The 23,282-nt window shown below is 41.1% G+C and overlaps 1 protein-coding gene across 1 annotated transcript in view; it reads left to right on the plus strand.

The window, feature by feature from the left end:
* Positions 1-2,491: 2,491 nt before the first annotated feature.
* The window catches only part of mcf2lb (mcf.2 cell line derived transforming sequence-like b), a gene marked incomplete at its 5' end in the record, with an annotated part of 34,840 nt that continues 14,049 nt past the window's right edge, over positions 2,492-23,282 (plus strand). The window contains 4 exons of the mRNA XM_083920980.1: positions 2,492-2,648; positions 13,690-13,773; positions 15,690-15,804; positions 19,611-19,701. Coding sequence (XP_083777106.1) covers positions 2,492-2,648; positions 13,690-13,773; positions 15,690-15,804; positions 19,611-19,701 — 447 coding nt within the window. The remainder of the gene's footprint in view (positions 2,649-13,689; positions 13,774-15,689; positions 15,805-19,610; positions 19,702-23,282) is intronic.

Genomic DNA, 23,282 nt, shown 5'->3' on the forward strand with positions numbered 1-23,282 from the left:
AGCGTGTTAGTAGGCTAACATTTGCTAATAAGCATGTGACGTATAATAACAATAATTGATTTCATTTATATAGCGCTTTTCAGTGACCTGATGGGAATGATATTTTTGCAGGTATTTGGTCATAAACAGAAGTATTGGACAAAGTAAGATTTTAACCTGATGATGGTGCTAGTTGAAAATCATTGGGTCTCTGAAGTGATTACAATTCATGCCTAAGGGAACATGAATGTGTGCACCAAATTCCATGGCAATCTATTCAATAGCTGTTGAGATATTTCCCTTTAGAGTCAGTAGGATTGTCTGGGATCCATGAATGTCTGTACACAATTTTGTGCCAATCTATCTAGCAGATGTTGAAATATTTGACCTGCTGGTGGTGCAACACGAGTATAAAAAACATCAGTATGCTTCATCATCTGGGAACAACATACAGGATATATGTATAAAATTTCAAGGAGATTAATACAAGTCATAGTGTTAGCGTTGCTAAAAAAATATGATGCAAATTAACCTCTGGTGTGATATTTAGTTTAGTATATTTTAGATGAATCAATGAAGTGAAAATAATTGTGACTTGCAGCCCTAATCACAGGCAGCCTCTCCTCGACTTTCTAACCGGGCATTTGACCTACTTCCAGCTGATTTAAAGGGACACATCCAGGTCTCAGCTTTTCCAGCTGGAAGTGTTCATCTGCAGACTGTGATGCTTGGGGGGGCTGTTTTATTTATCGTGCACTAATAGTGGCATATTATATGTTGTGTGTGTGTGTGTGTGTGAGAGAGAGACTGGTGCTGAATTTGCTGCTGAGCCAACAGGAGCTGAGGTTTCTGAAAGTGTCTGAGCTCCATGCAGCCCAGCTGTCTCATGACTTCATGGTTGCTATTCGATCTCAGCAATTTGTTATCGATCAAATGCTCTTTGGTGGATGGAAAGCATCTTTTGCCTGGGCTTTTAAATTAGATATACATATAATTAATTGTTAACATAATGTGAATGTCAGGTTCCTTTCTATAGCTTGAGATCAGGAGTTCATCCAACCTTCCTGAGTGATCTGTGCTGTTCATCCCTAAAGGCAGAGCAGGTGTATAGCCAGATGGATCCACCAGGTGACCATTAGTCTTAAATACATCAGAGCACCACAGTCTTTTATCTTTGGTTATGTTATCTTCAACAATACATTTGTATTCTGGAGCAGTGTGTGACCTGTTATATAGATGTATTTACTTTTAAAGATGTGTCAAATAAATCTGCTAATCATCAGCATGTTAGCTTTGTCATTGTGAGGACGTTAGTGTGCTGATGTTAGCATTTAGCTCAAAGTATAGCTGTGACAAAGTACAACCTCTTCTGTTGTTTTGTGGTGCACTTTTTGTTTTTCATCTTCGGTCATAACGCTAGCTTGTGGGGAAGAGGACTGGCAGGTACGTGTGATTATGAGCGGTGGAGCACACAGTGATAAAGGTCTAAATGAAGTAATATACAGGAGGTGGGTGATGCCATAAAAGAGGGATCAGACCTGATTAATGGGGGAACAGGAGAAGGGGGGAGGGACAGAGAGATGAAGTGCTATGGGTAGATGGCTGATGGCGTGTGTTTCATCCTCCTGCAGTCACCTCATCAGTATGTGTGAGTGCAGCTCCTCTCTCATCTCTATTGTAAGCCTATAAACTGCAAGCTTCCTTTTGCTTGCCAGCTTTAGACACACACAAACACACACACACACACAGACACACACTTAAAAGTCTGCCAGCAACCTCCTCCCCTCTCCTATCAAAGAGGGCCCTCTATGTTTGCTCCAACACACCCTTGGCAGTCTGTCTAGTACAAAGTTTTATTGTTGAAGTTTTAACATTTTCATGCTTTCCTGGTTCACCAAGAATGAACACATGAAATAATCTGGGAAGATAGAAAGAGGGTAAGAAAATACAGATTAGTTAAGGAATGGAGGAATATAATTAGCCTGAGCAGCAGAAGGGGATTTGTGCTTCACCGGCTGCCCTCTGCTCCCCTCCAGCCTCCTCCCCTCTCGTCCCTCCTTGGAAACCTATGCCACTCTGAGCCGGCAATAGTTCCACTTGCGACGAGGTATGCGTGTGCATCAGAGTGTGTGTGTTTGTACAGAGCAGAGCTGGGCCCATTCTCACCTCCAGTGTGAACATTGCTTGTTTCAGAGGTTGTGCAGACAGTGACTCAGCTCTTTTTAGTTCTGCACTGCTGTTTCCACAAGTCCCCAGTGTGGCTCTGCAGAGGACACCGGGCTTGTCTTGTATATAGTCAATGCAGACATCTCCTCACAGGATGCATGCGAGAGGATGTCGACGTGATTCCGAGTGACCAGACACTTTACAACAAAGAAGGTCCTTCCCATGTCTGCATTTGGGGGCTGTGATTTGGAGTCTATTAGAGTTCAGCAGAGCTTTGCAGGTGCAGCAAGGGGTCTCTCTGGATGACAGAGTTTGTTTGAGTGTGTGAGACCAGTAGCCAGCTCTCATGTCTCTGCATGAGTTTCTGCGGGAGGGTGGCGAGGCGTCATGCAGGATCGTGAATCGCCTCAGTCATCTGATCCAGAACCTGGATATCTCCGGACTGGGCTCTCCTTTCCCTTTCAACCCTGCCAGTCGCAGGAACTCCTGGAGAGACTGGGATGGTAAGACCGTGTGTGTGTGTGCGTGTGTGCATGCAACTTTTCAGTGTTCATCAAACTACATGCCTGTATGCATGTGTGTATTTGTATTCCTCTGCCTCTGGCCAGAGTTCTGCAGGGCAGCACGCCCCGAGCCTCACGCAGGATTTCCTGTGGGCTTCCCTTTCTTCCCCACTGGGCTGTTTCTGTGTCATTATGTGTATAAGAGATTGTGTGATTGTGAGAGAGTGCCTGACTGCGCAGCTGAAACAGTCGCTTCTGTTTCTAACATACAGATCTCGCCAGCTGCACTGATATTTTTCTGCAGCAGTAACAGATTCTTTGGCAAATGCAGAAACTGCAGCACACAGCACCTTCTCAGCAGACGAACTGCTGCAAAAGATTGGGAACTGCTGATTAAAGCTGCTGAGTTTTCAACTTGGTGTCAGCCAGATTGTTGCCTCTTTTAGACCTTGGGTTTTTTTCCACTGCATCGAAAACGACTTTCCCAGGTCTAACTAACACACAGGGAGAGAAAGGCATGGTGAGGAAAGCCAGGAAGAGTGCTTCTCAATGGGATAGTGGGATGCCGATGGTCCCGCTTAAGCCATGTGAGTCAAGAGACGTATGGATGGTATTTTTTTTGTCTTTGTGAGGGGTAGGCTGCTTTCTATGTATCTTTCCATGTTTAGAAAACTCTGACCTTGAGTCAGTATGTGTAAGCTATTTTCCCATAGCTTGCAGACACAATGCAAGTGAAAACCTTATCATACCTTGAAGCGCAAATATCTTTCTATGTACAGAGGTTGTTCAAAGAAATTTCTGTTTGTTCTGTCCCCGGATGACGATCCGTGCGTGGTGGAAGTTATTACCGTGCCTGACACTTATGGATTGTCTGCATATGTGTTGGCATGCATGGACTCCACATACAGTATAGTATAGGCATGTTTTTCTTGTCTGCTTTGCTTGTCTGTACTTCAAGCTGTGTGGTTTTGGACAATATGTTCATTCCTTCCAAGCTCTGTTCAAGTCATTAGCCATGAGATGAATTCTTACGAGAGGAACTGTGTTGTTGATCCACCAGTTGTTTGGTTTTAAAGCCTGAGGCCCACTTAGCACTGATACTGTATGGAAATCTGGGAAAGAGTCTTAAGTCTTTTCAGAATATTTTTTGTGTTCTTGCTTGTATTTGTAGGTTACTCACAAAAACATTGATTTGCAAGTTATTCCACCTATGAGTGATTCGTAAAATGATCTCAGGAAAAGCACAAATTAAATCAGTTGCTTCCAAAGCAACGTAACATGTCTCCAAATTGTACTGAATAGCAAACAGTATACTCACTATAACATTGTCAGGATCTGAGAAAAAAGATTCAGCAGAACCAGAGATATCATCTTTTTTTATTCCACACATTCACCTTCCTTATCAAAACCTGGCGCCTACATTACCCACAATACAATACAACTAGACCACCAATATTTCTGCAACTAATGTAGTAGTTGTTAGTAGTGTAGTTATTAGTAGCGACTAATGTAGCCCCTAGCAGCTAAAATTCACACAGAAATGAGGATTGGTATACAGAGGTCCGATCAACTCCCTTATTTCTATCTACACACACCCCGATTTTTTTTTCAAATTTGTATCTCCAGCCCTAACCGACACTGATCCAAGTGACACAATGTGATGTCCTTCTGGAGCCACATAAAGCTTCACACCACTTTGTTTTTCCACATATGATGTAGTACTAAATAAGACTTGTAAGCAGACTTTGAGTTGAATACATGGATTTCTCCTTTTTAACTGGGAAGAAAAAAACAAGAAAAAACTAAAAGGCCATTCACTTTTAAGTGAGTGATTTAGTTTGGGGTTTTTGTGTTAAAAAAATGGAAGGACAAGTATATTTGATATACTAGTTGTTTTCCATCTTGGTACTCTCTCATTGGCTTTATGTGACAACACAATGGATCAGTGTCTTTAAATTAGACTGAGACTGCGAGTTGATCGGTGATCCGTCCCTTTGTTTGACCCTCTTGTTCACTTTAAGCAGTGCAGTTCTTTAACCTAATGGCTCTTGTGTCTATCTCTCAAGGTTTATGGCACTGATAACCTCCTGCTTGCCATTGGTCATAGAGCAAACACATGTGTTAAACTCAGTGACCCACCACACAAACAAACACTCACATACACACACACACACACACACACACACACACACACACACACACACACGTGCAGATGCAAACTTAATTACCCACACACACACACATGCAATCATACATGTTCACGCACGTAACACAATTAACAAGTCTTGCCCAACATTTTAGCACACTGAACTTGTATTTGTTCATAATGTAGATAATGGCTGAATTAGGCAGAATGTTGCTTGTATTGAGTGAAATATGTCTTTTATACAACTCATTGAAATGGAATCTAAATTGCCACATTCTGTTAAGAAACAGTGTCTTTCTTTGAGAGGTCTCATTAGAATTAAGTCTTTCAGCGAATGTGTAAGAATGGGGTCTTTTGTAAACAAGAATAGGAGCTTTGAATGATACAGTCTGTGAATGGTTAAATGGGGATGCAGGCAGTGTTTGAATGGGCTGCTCAGAATGGAGGCTTTGTACTTTTGGTCCACATCTCCTGAGATAAGGCAGACGAGGAGTGAGAGCTTTGTTGGCCTAGGTAAATGAGTGCTGGGCAAAGGACTTGGAGCTGCAGTTCCTACCTAACCACTGTGATACAACAGGGCATGACAACGTAGCATCCATGGATTTTTTTCGGGTTCTAACTGATCTTAAAGAGTCAAAACTGGATCCCTTTTTAGAGGTCAGACTCAGTCATTCATTAGCGGGTTGGAGGCACGGGAGGGGTCAGGTAATTGTCTTTTTTAGGGGAGGGAAAAGGGTACCTGAGTGAGCATGGAGGGTGGGGTGGACTGTTACACTGCAGCTTTTGTCTACAGGGCATGTAACCTGAGGTTGCAATAGGGAAGTCCCCACAGATACTGAGTGGCTTCCTGCAGGCTGTAGAGCATCTGCAGAGGCTGATTGTGGAGTCTGGTGAAAGGTGGAGTCAGAATGAGAGGGAAACTGTTACCGTGATACCTTTTTTGCAAAGCTGCATGGAACTAGTGTTGCAGAAGAGGAATGAAAAAGACATAGACTGGGACAGCAGGATGGGACGAGAGGAGATGGCAAATTCAGGCTTCTCGATAGAGGAGGATGTCGAGGTGGAGGTGGACTCTGAGTTTTGCATGGAAGTGGACTCAGAGTTGAGTTTAGCTGGAAAGGTAGACTCAGAGGAGCTGGACTGGTTTGCGATAATAGGACATGTACATTCTCTGTTTGCTGATAATGAGCAAAGAGAGGGAAGTCCAAGAGGAGATGGAGAGAGTCAAACTCAAGAGGAAGGTGAGACGGAGGCTGATTCAGGGTGGATGGAGAATGGAGAGACTGAAGAAGAGATAGTAGTAGAGATGGATGAACAAACTGAAGAGATGAGAGAGGGAGAGATGGATGTGTGTTTGTGGCCAGTAGAGGAGAGTGGGGGTCATGTACGGATCTCTCTGGAGGAGGTGGAAAGATACTACAGATTTTCTCGCTGTTGCCACTGGCTGCGTGGTAGGTGTCAGATGCTTTATTTTCCCTTATCTTTTATTAATGCATCACCAAGTTAATATCATCATATTCACCATACTATATTTACAGTATTTCTTTTTGTGGGCACTTTATCCCTTATATTATAATCACATTGGTTCGGCTTGAAGCAACATCTTCTACTGGTCTTCTGCTGTTTGAGTTCACCTGCCCTCTACCTTTATCTTTAAGTCTAGTTGTCTGTGTAGTTTCGCCTGGTCTGTTATTTCTCTTTAAAATCTGCATTAGTGCTGGGCACATACTGCATAGAATATACTGCCAGGAGTACATTGAATATACTGTAAAAACATGCCATTTTGTAAATGTACATTAGCATTAAAATTGTTCATGTGACACAGGTTGTTGTGTGCCATGGTGTTGCCATGTTATAGAAAGTTAGTTGTTATTTATTGTTGGCAAACGTTATAATTGTTAATAAAAAAGAGTATGCAATAAAAAGGGGTCCCCTCTTAATACACTCACAGCTTACCCCGACCGTAGTGCTCTTTCCGGCAAACAATATTATACAGTTTGCTGCCAATAACTCTGTGTCCTGTGTCCTATATCTGATAAAGATAACATATTGATAATGATCAAGAGTGATGCAAGATATTTAGACAGGACCATGGGTAAATGTGTTTATGTTCTTGAATACGTTTTGGTGGATTAAGGCAGAACAGAAGAGGCAACAACTATGTTTGGTCTATTAGATGTATATGTTTGGAGGGATTTAGGTTTTATAGCTGTGCATTTTTCACTCCTCCTCCAGAATGATTGCTGTTTTCCAACTTGTATCTAGTTTCTTGTTCAATATCCTTCTTTTTTTTCTCTACTTTGTGATTAAATACCCAGTAGAGAAGCACAATTGTTAACTATCGCCTTTAACATTGCCCTTTTTAACCCTCATCTGAACCTTCTCACCCCTGGTATCATATGGAATCATCTGTCACTCCCCCTCCATGACCATGAGCGTAAACCCCTTATTCCCACTTGCTGCCCTCCCCCATATCTCAGTTTGTGGGTGTCCATTGTGTCCTTCCACCCCCCCCTAACTCTGACCTGTCAATACTCAGTACAAAATATTTTCAGAATCCTTTCATGTTTCCACTCTTTCTGACCTCATGAACCAGAGTTTCAGATCTCTGCTCTCTGCTCTAGTCCTGTTAATCTGTGTCAGTAGAGACAGGCAGTCCAGGTGTGTGACTGTGACCCACTAACGTTCGACTCGCTGCCTACAGACGTGAGCGTGAGTGGACACTAATCCCCATCGTTAAGCCTTTTAAAGAACATTAGCGCCTAAACCAGCAGGTGGAGCATGTGCGTGTGTGTGCGGGGGGGTTATAGACTAATGTTATGTTTGTTCAGGGAGTTTATTTTCTCATTGGCAGAGTAACTTTTTCAGTAAATACCAATTATTTCAATTATTGTAGTTTGTATAGCAGTCAAAGGTAAGATTATAATTTGCCATGTTTGCTGCAAAGTTGAAACAGCAAACACCAAAAGTCATTTGAGCGCTTGTTTTCAGCGAACACCATAATTCTTGTTTTCCTTTTAGTAGGATGTGGCCTGTTCGTGTCAATATAAAGAGACTGGGTGCCCTTAGACTACCTCCTGGACAGTGAAACATTAATGGATTGCTTATATTTTAAGATTATATGCAGGGCTTTGATTTCCATTTTCTTAGAGCAGCTGAAGAGAGACAGGAAAGGAGGAAGAGTGAGGGGATGACGAGGGTCAGATTCAAACCCTGTTTGCTGCTTAAGGACTGAGACCGTATGGGATGCATGCCAGTGAGCTAGAGGTTGCTCCAATGATACATGTTTTTTTTTTACATTTACTTCCCTGTGCTTTTATAAGACCCTTGTGACGTCATAGATACTCGCTGATTGTAAAAGACACTTGAGTGTGTTCACTGTCTGTTATCCTTTGTAAGAAATACAGTATCTGAAACTGGCTCACCCTCCCTTTCTAATAGCCAGAGGGGCCATTAGCGGTTGTATAATACTGTGTTAACAGTGAGTGGAAGTTTGGAAGGAAGTAATGAAAACAGTAGGAAGACAGGAGGAGAAACCGGAAAGGAAAAAAGAAAAGTGACTGTAAATAGAGACTGAAACCCAAATCTGGTATAATCTAGGAGGGTTCTTTTTGCAGTAACAGAATACCCCACTTCTGGAAACAAAGTGAAGCTATTGCGCACCTGGGTGGGGGGTTGGTTTTGATATGTGTGGGAGTTGCTGGGGGCAAGGTGTGGCTGACTAAATGAGAAAGAGACTGGGTCAAAAAGTGGAAACTGTTGGAGGTTTCTGTGTGAACTTGATTCCACGAGGAGCGTGTGAGCACCTGTGAGCTCTCTGCAGATGGCTAGACAGTTGCAGCTTAGTGTCCTCAGGGAGTGAGTGGCCATTATTAACATGGCTACACTGCTTTACCAAGTTGCAAACATCAAAGATATGGTCATTTATCAAGTCTCATTGAACACACCCTAGCTTGAGGTTAAATTGAAAGAAAAGAAGAATAGGAAACTGGGTTTGAACGGCATCTGTCGATGTCAGTCTGTGAGTTGTGTCTCATCAATATCTGTTTACTACAGATGTCATTAGAAATGATAATCAATTATTAGAGGACGCTTTGTAGTTTTGTTAAGAATAAAAGAGACAGAATGTATTTATTACTACATAATTCAAATATATAAAATTATAACAAAAACTGGCACAATCCATGAGGCTGCATGATCGATAATGTTTGTCCAGCTACAAGTAGACTTTCAATTTATAATAGATTTGTAAAGCACATTGAATTATCCCGGTGCAGGAAACGTGCTATACAAATAAAGTTGACTTGCCTTGCCCCGATAGCTCATGCAACCTTTTGCCATATTACAAACTGAAGCATTTCAAGTCAAAGTGAAAAGGAAACACATTTATTACTAAGTTTAATTGAACAGCCCCTCAGGTCACGATGGGTTAACTTTTAATTCCTCTGTGGCTGCCAACCTAACCATCGGCCTGTGTATGGTATCTCCCATTTTTAAGACATTGTGTAAATGTGTGTATGTGTCTGTCTTTGTATGTCTTTGAATTCCTGGATGTGATCGAATCATGTAATCCCTGCGTCAACCTCAGAGGTCTCCTGCTGTCACGCAAGATTTAAAACCACCTGCTTCAGTGAACAGAAGCTGTAAAGAAGCATTTGTGATGAGGTCACAAACTTGTCAAAGGTGTTTTGATGTCACCGAGTTCCTTTATCTCTCTGTTCTGCTCATAGTGTTATCGTAAACTTAATAAAATCTATGTGTTTAAGCAGCTACATTGACATTTCATCAATTATCAGGTCGTTCCTGATACATTCATCTTTCCAACTATTTACAGTTTCCTGTTTCTTCTTTCTATTTTGGATGACTTTAGCTCTTGTTTCTACGGATGCACTAATTATAAATAACTTTGGACGAAAGCATCAAATTAATATAATTTAATATGACTGTCATGCTTATTAAGGCGGTAAATAAAGGTGTTTGAAATGTTTACTGGCTGGTAGGAAAGCAGTCTAAAGTCATATTGTATGCTGCTTCAAATGGTTTGCAGTAATGTGAAGTGTAATGGGCTTACACTTGTAAAAACACTGGTATGGCCCTCCTGAGTATTTAAAACCTTCTGACCGATGTTGTTTTGACACAACAGGCATGACACCAGCTGGTCTCTGAGGAAAAAAGGTTTAAAGGAGGCAGGAGACTGAAAATGCCAGTACAAGAAGACACACTTGAATGAATCCTGTCCTCAAACTGCGTGCGTGCGTGCGTGCGTGCGTGCATGCGTGCGTGCATGCGTGCGTGCGTGCGTGCCTGACTGACTGACTGACTGACTGACTGTCTCATGACTTCATTGTTGCTATTCAATCTCAGCTATTTGTTATCAATAAAATGCTCCTTGGTTGCATCGTTTGGATGGAAAGCATCTTTGCCTGTGCTTTTAAATTAGATATACGTATAATTAATTGTTAACATAATGTGAATGTCAGGATCCTTTCTATAGCTTGAGATCAGGAGTTCCTCCAACCTCCCTAAGCGAGCTGTGCTGTTCATCCCTAAAGGCAGAGCAGGTGTATAGCCAGATGGATCCACCAGGTGACCATTAGTCTTAAATACATCCGAGCACCACAGTCTTTTATCTTTTGTTATGTTATCTTCAACAATAAATTTGTATTATGGAGCAGTGTATGATCTGTTATATAGATGTATTTACTTTTAAAGATGTGTGCGTGTGTGTGTTTTAAACAAGTCACCTGATAGGTCTCATTGCCAAACAAAGAGTTAACTGCAAGACTCCTTGGTTTGTTTAAACTCAGAGGCGTGCTCCAAGTAAAAGGGCTGTGCCTGTGAAGAGACGGACAGTCAGGATAACTTACAGGATAAAGAGTGGAATGACATTCTTAACACTGATATTTTGTGATACCCTGAGATGGACTGAGCGCCAGTGAACTCGGACTAGGTGGACGTGTTTTGGCCTGACTCTAAGCCTGATGTCATAGGGCAGGTATGGTGCCATGCTGGGAAAGTTGTTGTGATGGCTGGGCTGTTGGTCCGATGCCTACCGAAGTAGCATACGACGATGCCCGCAGGGAAACATCACGATGGACGCGAAACATCGTAATTGTACATTTACAATCATTAGTGTTAAAAATGAATCATGTTTCACAGATTGGTGTTTTGTCTCTTGTTGAAGCGATTTAGTTGTGGGTCATAATTGTTGTCTTAAAAGTTATTATTGTTAGTAAGAAGTGTATGTAGTTAATAAGGGTCCTCTATGTACAGTATTATGTAATATGCACTGTCATGGTGGTATATGCAAAAGTCGTATTACATGGGAATTGAAACAGGAATACCGGGTCATCGGATCGCCATGTTGGGCTCAGTGGTCGGGGACTGTCAGCCATCAGTGATTTGGCTCAACCCTAGTGTGTATTGGTCTATGTGCTGTCGGTAAAGCTCTTGATATCCTTGAGGCTATGTGTTTTGTATGAGCATTGTGATGATTTTGGACAATTGTCAGACAGAACAAAATAACAATTGGACACAACAAAAGACGGGACTCTGGAGACTCTTAAGACTCTGCTCATTATCTTTACACTGTATGGAAACCTTACACTTCTAAATCTCTTAAAGCTTTGTCACCAGGAGCAAAAGTCCCCTGATCTCACTTTTAAGTATAGGGACAGAAATGTCTTTGTAAGGCATACGTTTAGAGTTGGAGGGGAAATTTGTGACTGCTTGTTCTAAAGTTACATAAAAAGATAATAAACATTATTGGTTAAATTGGATATTAATGGTTATGAGCTTTACAAATAAAAACTAACTACAGTACCATTTTTGATCCAGTAAGCTATTAACCTGTATAGAATGACTGAATGAAATTTTGTGTGATTTGCCTTAGGGCAACAGAGCAAACACAGACTAAGATGAAAAGTCAATATTGCTCTAATGTTTGCAACCACATTTACATGATATTGTCTCTCACGGTCTGTGAGACTCTCCCTTTATGTAACCTACTGGCTTTTCCAGTCCCTAGAAGTGCCTCCTTTGTTGGTTTTACCACCATTTTCCATTGTTTCAACTGTAGTACAGTATCGAACAGGCATGCAGAAGAACATATAAGGACATAGCTTTCTGGCTCTGGGCATCTTGGTGGGTGAGAAGAAATACAGAAGAATCCAATGCTTCATATTTTTTAGAACTGCAAACTATATGTGGTGTCTTAGCTTTAATGACATGGCTGGAAGTAGATATAACATATGCACGTATGCATCTATAAACAGTCACTTGGCAGATGTGGCCAGACACTGAGCGATTGTTTGTTGCTTCTGATAATTAGCTGCTGTGACAGAAGGCATCTTCACACAAATGTTTGCACACCAAAATGCCCCAAGGATTGATACTGAAAATGTCTTCACCTGACAGTGCCTTCTCACATCAGTATCTGACCACAATGTGTCGGATGACTTTTATTTCCGTTTGGGCCTCTGGCTATGACGTCTTTGTTTAAAAAAAACAACCTGATAACAGATGGCTGTTTAGTTCAATGAGACATGAAGCTGATGAAATGGCCCCAACCGCTCAGATCTTGTTTTTTTCTGTGATAAAAGAAGACAAGGGATGATGTGTGTGTGTTTTGTTTATACAGCCCATGTTGGTGGTGGCTGCATGAATCTTGTGAAATAAATGTGAGAGATGTGAAAGTTTTTAAGGATTATTGAGCAATATAGATATAATATAGATACCACAGATATTAACAGAGATGCATAGCAAAGCAGTAGCATTATAGCCCTGTAGTAAATAACTGCTCCTGTGCCAGTTTTCCTGTATCGATCTGTTTTTCCCCGTGCTGCTCTCATGTTTAAGTTGAACTGTGGCCAATTTTCATTCAAAAAGTTTCTCAAATACAATTCAATGCATATATTGCATACTGTAGGGACTGTCTGCCTCACAGCTGTGCAAAGACAGCTGTTTTTTTAGTGTAACCTACTACATTCATTTGGTCAAAGTAAATGTCTCTATTTGTGCTTTGTTTTACTCCTTAAATCCTGAAATTATCTGTATTTTCCTGCTTTCACATGAACTGTAACAGTTTCCAACATGTAATGCTATTTTGATGTAAAGCTATACCATGTCTGCTGCCTCCAGTTTGATCCCTGCTATAACTAGAATCTCCATCTCCCCCTGGGGTAATGAACCTTAAATCTGATTATTTTAATCCTTATGAAGGGAGTCCATGGGGGGTGGAGAGCTGCTATTGGTGGAGTGAGGGGACCAACAAAGCCTGTTACTGTATCAATACTGTATTTAATCTACAACAGAGCAGATCTGTGGGATCAAACAGCAAGTCGCCAGTAATCACCATTATATTACTGCCATAGTTTAAATCTCAGCATATGTGTTTAAGTTTTAATTCTTCCTCTCTATGGTATGTATGGCAAAGCAGCCATCTATATAAAATAAACTTTATATGAGTTGGTTATGTGGAGTCAAACTAAATTTATGAACAAATGAGGTGGAAATTAGCTTTTTATTAAATCTGGTGCAAGCTTATTTATTTTCTGAATAATCAGTGTAATATTGCTCATTGTCCCTTTAAAAATAAATCCTCTGTTCTACAACATGTAGGCATTTAACAACATTGACCAAGAAGCAAGTTTTTTCTGAAGCCTGTACTTTGTATTGATCTTTGGGAGTTAATGGAGTAAGTTATTAGCTTACTTAGGGATTTGTCCAAGATAGAGGGATGTAATATTGAACAAGTATTAAAGCCAAGGGTTATAACCAACCAATCAAACTTGATAATCAAACCTGTTAAGAAATGAACATCCGGCACCCTCTATACTGTACATCTTCCTCTCCGATGTCACTAACAAGCTATTTGTCCTTCTCTGTGTTCCCCAGATGATATCATGCAGCTGGACAGCAGCCCCCTCCGTGCTGCTGACATCACCCCTGACCTCAAGAAGCAGTTTGCCTTCCTTTCAGGTGACAATCTATATCTTTCTGTCTGTCTCTCTATGTGGGTGTATGGGGATTTGTCTCTCAACTCATCTGCAGTTTATCTCTTAATTAACGCACCACAACACTAATCACCTGTCTCATCTCTGCCAACTGAGGAATCATTTATATTTGACTCCTTTGATATTTGCATAGTTAATGTGAACAGTTTTCTCCTGGCAGTTATGATTTGCTATTCAAATGTCACCTCCCTCCTTTTCCTCTTTACTGTTTGACAGTATTTGGCCATATTCCCATATTGTATTCTCACTGCTGTTACCTAGTCTGTATCTTACTCTCTTACTGTCTCTGCATTCCCGGTTTATGATAAAAATCCACATGTTGTGTCTTTTCACAGTCTAGGCTTCTGTCACAGACAATGACATTTTAATATGTATGACCCCATTATATCCTTTCCTGCAGCCCTGTAAATGTGTGTCAGTGGTGACCTTGTGGCTGCAGCAGAATCCATTTTGCAGACAAATATCTAAGCAGACGTTGAAACCATGACCATGCACTTCCTGTTGCCTAGCGATGAGAGAAAGGCAGGAAAGAAAAGGCAGGCAGATTGATATTCCAGGCACATGTGTTGACAGAGCAGCTGTTTTCACACAGGGTTGAGGGATATGCGTTGTCTTTTTGTGTACAAATGTGTGTTTCATCTCCTTTTTCTGGACGGTTTTGGTTTATTTCACATGAGAGATTTTTATGTTTTTGTGTTTTCTTCTCTGTGCTCTTCGAATTGGTTTGAGCCGGGCAGAGCTTTGTTAGGAAAAAGGTGATGTAACATACTTCTGTGCACCAATCAGGATTTAACAATATTCAAATCAGATTGTAATGTTTGGCCACTGTCAATCAAACCACACCCACACCGCCCTGAGGAAGCAGATTAGCTACATTTTTAAGTCTTATACAATTTATAATTAATTACAGAGGAGTTTTTTTTTGTTGCTTATTTAGTCATTAATTAAAGCTAAATATTTGAAGCCAGGGGCTTGAAGGTGGTAAGATGTGGGGGCGTAAGGAGATAGGGGATCAGCCAATTTCATAATTACTTTATTTTCAACATTTATTATCAAGCTCCGACTAATGATTTCCTTATGGATTAATCTGATGATTATTTTCCAGATTAATCGTTTGGTCTATAATATGTCAAAAAAATATAAAAAGAAATGTCCATAGTTGCTTAAAGTCTTGTTATTTCAGTCCCAAAGCAAAAGATTTTCAGTTTAATATGAGATAAAGCAAAGAAAAGCAGGACATCTCCAAACAATATTTTCTGCCATTTTGCATCAATCATCAAAATAGCTGGTAATTATTTTTCTGGCAATTGACTAATGGTTGCACCTCTATTTATTATTAAATCAATTGTTGACTCTTGTGAGGTACCTCTTTATTTTCTTTATAAGTATTGAGACATTTCTTATTTTCGAATCCTATCTATTTTAAAATAAGCAACTTATTTGTATTGGTAAATGTATCTATGTCAAAACCACTGACTCTTCTGTTTGTTTGTACTAAAATAATGGGGTATGAGACTAAATCATTTGTTATGATGGGGAGTGCAGTTTTTTCTGCACAGTCTCCAGTCATCAGCGATACAATTTTAACATCAGTGCCCCCATGTGGCCGTTTCTCCAGACTTAGGGCTCTCTTCCTTTTAATCCACCTGTAATAACGTATGTCACTGGACATTTTCCCTAGAGACTGACAGGAGGAAAGTTATGATCAGTTTAAATGGTTAATTGTATTTGCCTCATATGTTATACTGTCCTATATTTTGAGGGCTGTTGTGATTTGCGACATCCCCAAGGCCATATCCACACATTATTCGTATGTAATTCTTATATTTTCATGTGGAAAGTTTCAGTGATCCTCTGTTTTTCTGTTTTTCTGTTTTTTAGGAGGTAGAGCAGATAATGGCAGCCCCATCATTGTATTCCCAGAATTCCCTGCATTTGGAGAGATCACGGACGGAGAGTTTCACAACGTGCTGACCTACCTGACCAGTGTGCCCAGGTAAAGCCCCTTACGGCAGATTGTCTCACACACAAATCTAACATTGTTACATGTGGTTTAACATTATTCACACACTTATTCTTACCTCCATCATGACTTATGATTGTTTTTTTTCTACCTCATTTCCTATCCTCCCCTGCTTTATTTACTTTTTTTAATACTGTCCCAGTAACTTATTTTTCTCCCTCATGATGCTGCAGCACAACACTGCTAATGAACCTGTGTGGGTTTATGGATACACTTAGGGGGCCACATTCAGGATTTTTATATTTCAGACATTGTGTGATAAAATTGAAGTGGTTTTCCAGGTTTGAACTCCAAACACATGCATGTTAAGTGAACTGAAAATAGATGTAAGGAAGTAAGAGAGGCAGTTGAGATGAAAACTTAGTTTGTGTGTGAAGTCTGCCAGTAGATGGCACTGGATACGTCAACACAACTGCATACGCAGAGGATTTGTGCAGTGGCAGAACCAGCCAGTGTATTGCAGATATATCTGTTGGGGTAAAGTGATTCCTTTATTAATAAGATGGCCAATTAATATTCCAGGTCTTATCAGTCCTCTGCAGACTGTCTTTGTACAAATGGATAGACCAGTCGAGACAAAGGGGGGATGGGAGAAATGTACAAAACCACCTCTTACTCCTATTCCTCCAGAAAACCATCTCCTTTCCATTTTTAACACCCTTAAATATATTCTTTGATACTTCCTCACTATTTAGCATTAGCTCTCCCTCGGGCTGTCCCATCCCTCCGTCATCGTGCCCATACTGGCAAAGTGCGTAAAAATAGAAACTGCAGCGATTCTGGCTGTTTGGATCTGAATAATGCATACAGACAGCTGAGCAAAGTGTGTGTGTGTGTGTGTGTGTGTGTGTGTGTGTGTGTGTGTGTGTGTGTGTGTGTGTGTGTGTGTGTGTGTGTGTGTGTGTGTGTGTGTGTGTGTGTGTGTGTGTGTGTGTGTGTGTGTGTGTGTGTGTGTGTGTATGTGTGTATGTGTGTGTGTGTGTGTGTGTGTGTGTGTGTGTGTGTGTGTGTGAGAAAGGGAACATAATGAAGAAAAGAGATTTCTTTCCCAAATGTTTTGTCCCTGTCCTCTTTTATTCGACACAACATGTAAAATCAAAGTCACATTTGTGACTAAAACACCATTACGCTCTAATCAGTAACATACACAAATACACACAAATATCTAGCCTATTTAAACACGACAAAAGCATTTTTTCCCCGTCAGTCAGTAAACTGCATTACAGTTCAGGCCATTAGGATGTGTTTTTTGTTTCTAATCCAAGCTGAAAACCAGCTAATGGGCCAAATTTCGCCTCGTTCATGATTTGACTGTTAAGGTTTCCAGTCATCTGACGAGGGTCATCCACAGGGGTGAGATGGTGTTGAGCCTCAAGCTGTTCTGAATACAGGGACAGATGGCTGCAGCTACCTGAGGGACCGACATCCCTGACATGGCACACGCAGGCCACAGCCAGGGAACAGCTGCTGCTAGGTTGGAACAAATACCTTTGGATCAATATTAACGACGGACATCTTTTCTAATGTTGATTTCATCATAATATATAAGGGCTACTTATTCTCACATTTTATATTAAGTGTAATATCTTTATCAAAGTGATTGAATTAATTTTGGCCTTGTCTTTAAAAAAAGGTTTTCTATAAACACACTCAGAAAATGAATTAACAGCCGTCCTTTTTAAGACCATGTTGCCATCTCTCTCCCTTCTCTCTTGTTATCTCTTGTTGGCTTTGCAAATACATGCACGCATGGATCTAGTATTGCTAATCGCTTAATCCCAAAATTTAAACATATTGTGCACTCATGTTTTATTTAATCTGCTTTTAATTTGATATACCAGTGCTCTTCAATTCAAGCAGACACTTCCACTGCTCTACAGAAGAAGGGGTATGTGTGTTTCCACGTCTGCATATGCGTTCATGCAGCAAATTTCCTTCATCATTGCATCGCCATTAGGCAGAGCTTTTCCACAACTCGCAGCTTAACACTTTGTCCTGAGGAATCCAATTATTATTAGGACACTCATGCATGTGCAGCAGCAACAGCACCGGGCTGTTTCTATGAATATTTGAATTAAACCGTTTTGATGTGTGACTGTGTATGTTTACAGTATGATAACTATATAAAACCAAACATTCTATGATTTAAAATGTACATTTCAAAAAATTCTAAATACTAAATTTCTGAATTGATTTGTTTGTTTATAGGGTGAAGTGCACTTTATCCACATTGACATTTTGAAAACCTCCGTGTAAACGTGCCATGGCCTAATTTACACCCACTCCCGATAAAATTAAAGCAGACAATAAAAAAGACAGAGCAGATAAAACCAAGATGGTTGTATTATTTGACATGTATTGAAAATCAAATGGGACACAAGCCAAAGCTAGTCATTTGACACACATATGACACAAAGTTTGGGTCTCTTAGCAGCGACAGCAGAGGGATATTTCCTCCTGTTCTTCAGATGGTTTTTTTTTCAGCCTCAGGTGCTCTACTGTATGTTCACCATAAATCATCCTCTCATCTCAGCAACCGGTAATGTCATAGAGGCAGTAAAAGCTCTTGTCCTGCCCTCCCCTCCTCCTCCTCCTTCTCCTCCACCTCTGCGACTGAAATGTAAAGCAGCTTGTGCTTTGAAAACCCGAGTGGCTGTGAAGCTCTGTACGGATGACTGAGTGCAGAGCAGAGACGTGGGCATGATGGAGGAAGAGAATAGGAAAATATGAAAGGAGAGTGAAAGTGCAGACAAAAAGGATGGCAAGTGCCACTATGAATGTGATTACTACAGTCAGAGAAAGTAGAGAGGCAGACATATATAAAACATTCCTAATAAATGAAGCCCTCATGCCCACAGTGAGCCTGTGAGAACTCTTTTGAGCCTGCCTCCTCCCCCACATCTGTAAAGATCTGCTGACTGGCTGCAATAGCTGCTCTTCAGCAGCCCTCCTGTGATAGGTTTGTGTCTCAGCAGCTCCCAGTGTCTCATTGGACGGCTGGTGCATGCAGTGCAGGGGGGACTAGCTGGATGCAGTGGTGCTCTGAAGCATTTGGCTCCCTCCCGTTCAAACAGCACAGCGCGCTGAGTCTACCTCTGAAACACATCCTCGTCTCCTCTGTCTTTATTTTGGCTCTATTCTCCCAAGGACTGCGCTTTTTTTCTGCTGACGTCCTGTCTGTGCAGTTAGTAGTTGCAGAATGGTAAAGCAAATATTTGAGGATTACCGGGATGTTCCTGTCTGAGTGGTTCTGACAGCACTGAGGTTCTCACATGTAGGTGCATCGTGTTTTCAAGTGTACGCAGGGAAGTCTGCCGGTGAGCTGCACATGCGGCTGTCATTGATTGTTGCCGTGTAAACCATACAGCTCTCCTCTCTCCTGGGATCAGAGAGGACAGCAGGGGAAGGGGAGGTGCAGGGAGAGAACTGGGGGGCTGATAGCCAAGAAATCTGGAGGTACTTAACAGCATCTCATTTTTATGGACTGCACCAGCTGTCTAAGAAGAAAAAGAGCAGCATAACAAAACAACAAGCTGTGAACAAGCACTTAGGTTCTGTGCTGTCTCACTGTGCCCACGGTGACAGAAACTACCTTTTTATGTCTTTGTGTTTGTTCCTCTTCTAGCTCAGTGTTTTGTGTCCTTAAAGTGTCTATTAGAAGTCATTACACTGGAGCAAAGATTTTCTCTGCTGCAGTGTGATTTTATATCTTAAGAGTTAAAAGTTGATGTAATATCATCTCAGCATTCACTCATATGTTTCCTATCTTTGGGTTACAGTTTGTCTTCAACGGGCGTGGGATTCATTCTGGTGATCGACCGCCGGCTAGACCGATGGGCGGCCGTCAAGGGGACCCTGCTTCGTATCGCAGTAAGTTGCTCTTTGTGTATGTACATGTGACAGTGCATTTACTTCCCGTCTGTGTTGTCAATGTCTTTGTGTCTGTGTGGGGAAAGAAACAGCCCTTTTTAATCAGCTGTTGAAATGAAACAACCCATGTTTGAGAGGCACTGGCCTTGCACCCTCACCCATAGGGGGGGAGGGAGGTTTCTCCGGCCAAAGAAAGGTGTTGGAGCATCCCTGTCTCTTTCTCACAGCTCCACCACTAATATCACCACCACCCTGGGGGGGGGGGATGATATGCGTCAGCCTCATCCTTGAACTCTGAGCCACCAATATCACAGCCTGCCATGTGTTTTCATAGCTGCAGAGACAAAGCGAAAAAAAGCAAGGGAATGTTTCTTTTGTTTACTCGTTCATTCAAACATCTCACTTGTTATGTCTGCATTTTATTATTTACTATTGAGGAACAGCAGATTTAAAAATCACAAAGATAAAATCAAGAAATCAAGTCTGCTTATGTAATGGATGACTAATATTCAGCCTGTTTTCCAGGACACTTAGTTTGAGTCATATTTTAAATTCTTACTGTAATCAGTTGGTGTGTACTATTGAAAATAATCTATTTTCCTGTCTCCTCTTTCATTGCTACTTAATGCTTAATCACACCTTTTTTGACAGAACATTTTTACTAGCCATGAACTTTATGTGTTTGAATATAATGCAGGGGTGGAGCATCAGAAGTAATCAGGGTTCTGCTTTTTTTTTTTGCTCATGTTCCAGCCTTCTCCTCTGGGAACTGGAATTCCTATCTGTTCATCTGTGTTTCATGTTTTGTGAAGGGAGGTGATGAAGCACTGGCTGCTCTTCCTAATAAGTGTGTGTGTTTGTGTGTGTGGTGGGGGGTCATGATCTCACAATCTCTCAGCATATTGCTTTATTGGGCTAAAACAATGGCCACTTGAGTCAGACCATAATTCGTGTGACTTTTTAAAAGCTTTACCAGCTTCTATTGCCTGCCAGTTTAGTACAGAAATGTTTATTGTTGTTGATATACAGGAAACGGGACCGTTTTGTGTTGGCCAGATCCCCACAGGTCTATCATTAACGCTGAAGACAGCAAAGCAATAACTCAACACAGAGAGGGGATATACGGCAAGATGAGATGTCTGAGAGAAAGAATGAGAGATGAATATCTTCTCCACGCTTGGTCTCGTGAGACACGGGAGACTACATCGCTCATTTCAAATTAAATCAAGCTTTATTAATCCCACAAGGGGGACTTTTACAGGCTGACAGGCTGGTAATAGGGGGCATTCAGTCATCCCTGCAATAATGTCCTGTACAGGGTGATTCAGCCAGGATGCTAAATGGATGATGATGAAAACTGGCACTTTTCAAGCTGCTTATACTGTATATATTTGTAGTGGAGACTAGTTCATGGGTTAAACTACAGTCAGTGTGTTTAAAAAGGGTGTGTGTCTGTGTGTGAGAGTGAGGATAAGCAAGGATATTGAATGTTAGTGCTGTCGAAGGATCCCCTTTGTCTTTGTTTCTTTGTGTATGTGTGTATATGAGCACACTTGTGTATACATGTGCTTGTGTGAATGTGGGTCAGTGTGTTTCAAGGCAAAGCTGTCTGTCGCTGTGCATGGCTGAGTTTGATCTGATGACAGACAGAAAGTGTGCTCATTGACTGGTCCTAATTAAGTCTGCAGAGTTGCTGTCAGTCCCTAAAGCAAACTCTCCTTCCTTGTCATTTATCTGGCTATCCTTTGAGGCTGTGTGTGTGTGTGTGTGTGTGTGTGTGCACCATGTCTGCCAGCCACCACGGTTGAATGGTTAGACGCTGCAGTATACATTTGAAGGCCAGAGACGTTCTGTAATGTTGATGTTTCAGAAAAAAGCTTGTGAACAACCAACAATGCGTTAGTGCATCTCTCAATACTTTTTGACTTCTCTTCCCTTTCTGTGGCCCTAAGCCCATTCACACCTCCGTCAAGGCCATTAGTTCAGTTTTGTGTCTGGATATATTTTATTATCTGAATATTTATGTCAAAATATGGTCATGCTTAGCTGAAGCCTTATCATCTCAGCTGTGCATTTATTATATACTTCTAAATGGCATATGGATATGGGGTCATAATTGTGTTTCCACCCCATAATTCGGATCCACTCCAAAATTGAATGGGTTCTTATTGGCCCATGCTGCACCCCTCTAAGGTTCAAGCAAGTAGTAGATTACGGCAGTAGTTCCGTAATCCTGCTGACAGTAAACAAGTTAACAAACCAAACTGAAAAACACAACCTCCTTGACTCAAGTACTATTTTCAGCAGCAAATTTGGTTTACTGTTGAGGATTTCTAGCGTGTGTTTCTAGTGTGTGTGTGTGTGTGTGGGGGGGGGGGTTCTCAAAACAAACGACATTGCCCATGCTCATTGTAATAAAAGAACGTATGGCCCAGTTTAATGGCGTGGCTCGTGAATGTCTTTTTAATAGTTTTTGGACAGAGCTATATGGCACTAAGGAATAAGATGTATCTGGCTTTGATTACACAGGAAATACTTGTCAGTAGGATCAATTTGGATCAGCTTGTAATTGGGATCTCTTCATGGGATTTGTTGACAATAAGGAAAATATAGACTCTTGCCAGACTTATCCTTTAGAAAGCCAATTTCAGAGTGTGCTGCACACCGCTTTCAAACCATTAACCACACTGAATATAATAGCTCTTTGTTGTATGATAGAACCTACTACTGCCATATAATAAAAACAGCAATATGTCCCACCATCATTTTCATTGTTCCCGATGGTGAGTGACCATATTCACAATGCTCGTCTGGTCAGCTAGGACAAACACTGAATTGATTTATTAATTCCATTAACACTGCCTATCCCAAGTGGTTTTTATTAGAGATGTATTCATTGTAATTTCTGCTTAGAGCAGCATTCCTCAACTCACTCAGGACGGTCAGCCAATCGGGCGAAGCAGCCATTTAGGTCATTAGCTAATCAAAGCAGCATTAACAATTGCATTGCCTCAGGAGGAGAGATCAGTGTCCACCCTCAACCAGCCTCCTCGTTGCTTCCCCAGCAGTATTTAGTCTGTCAGTGTGTGTTAATCATGACCTTTTAATGAGCATTTTATGGGTTTTATTGGCTGAGCTGAGTGTGTTTTAGCTGAATAGCATAATAAATATGAGGAGGATGTTCTGAAAGCATCTAGCAAAACATTTTTTTTCTTTGGTTTTGCTGAATATGTTTATCAGTGAGGACATCTTTTCTTTGTGCATCATTCCAAGTGTCAACGATGCCAGCTGGGTAAAGAATACTCTGAATAGTTGGTGGTGACTCCATCCACCCCATAATTCATGCAGAAGACTTCTGGGGACATGAAGATTAATGTCCCTGTCACAGGACGGTGCCAGACATCCCCCACATCTTTCCCAATCTCTTGTACTCTACACACTCCATGAACATGCTTAAATGTGTTTGAGCAAGGTTTTTTTTTTACATTGGGTTGAAAGGCAGGGATAAATAGGAATATATAGGAAGGATATACGATAATATAGGAAGTGCAGGCTGTCAGCAGAAAGAACAGAACCTGCCC

This window comes from Echiichthys vipera (assembly GCF_963691815.1).
Source record: "Echiichthys vipera genome assembly, chromosome: 10".
NCBI lineage: Eukaryota > Metazoa > Chordata > Actinopteri > Perciformes > Trachinidae > Echiichthys > Echiichthys vipera.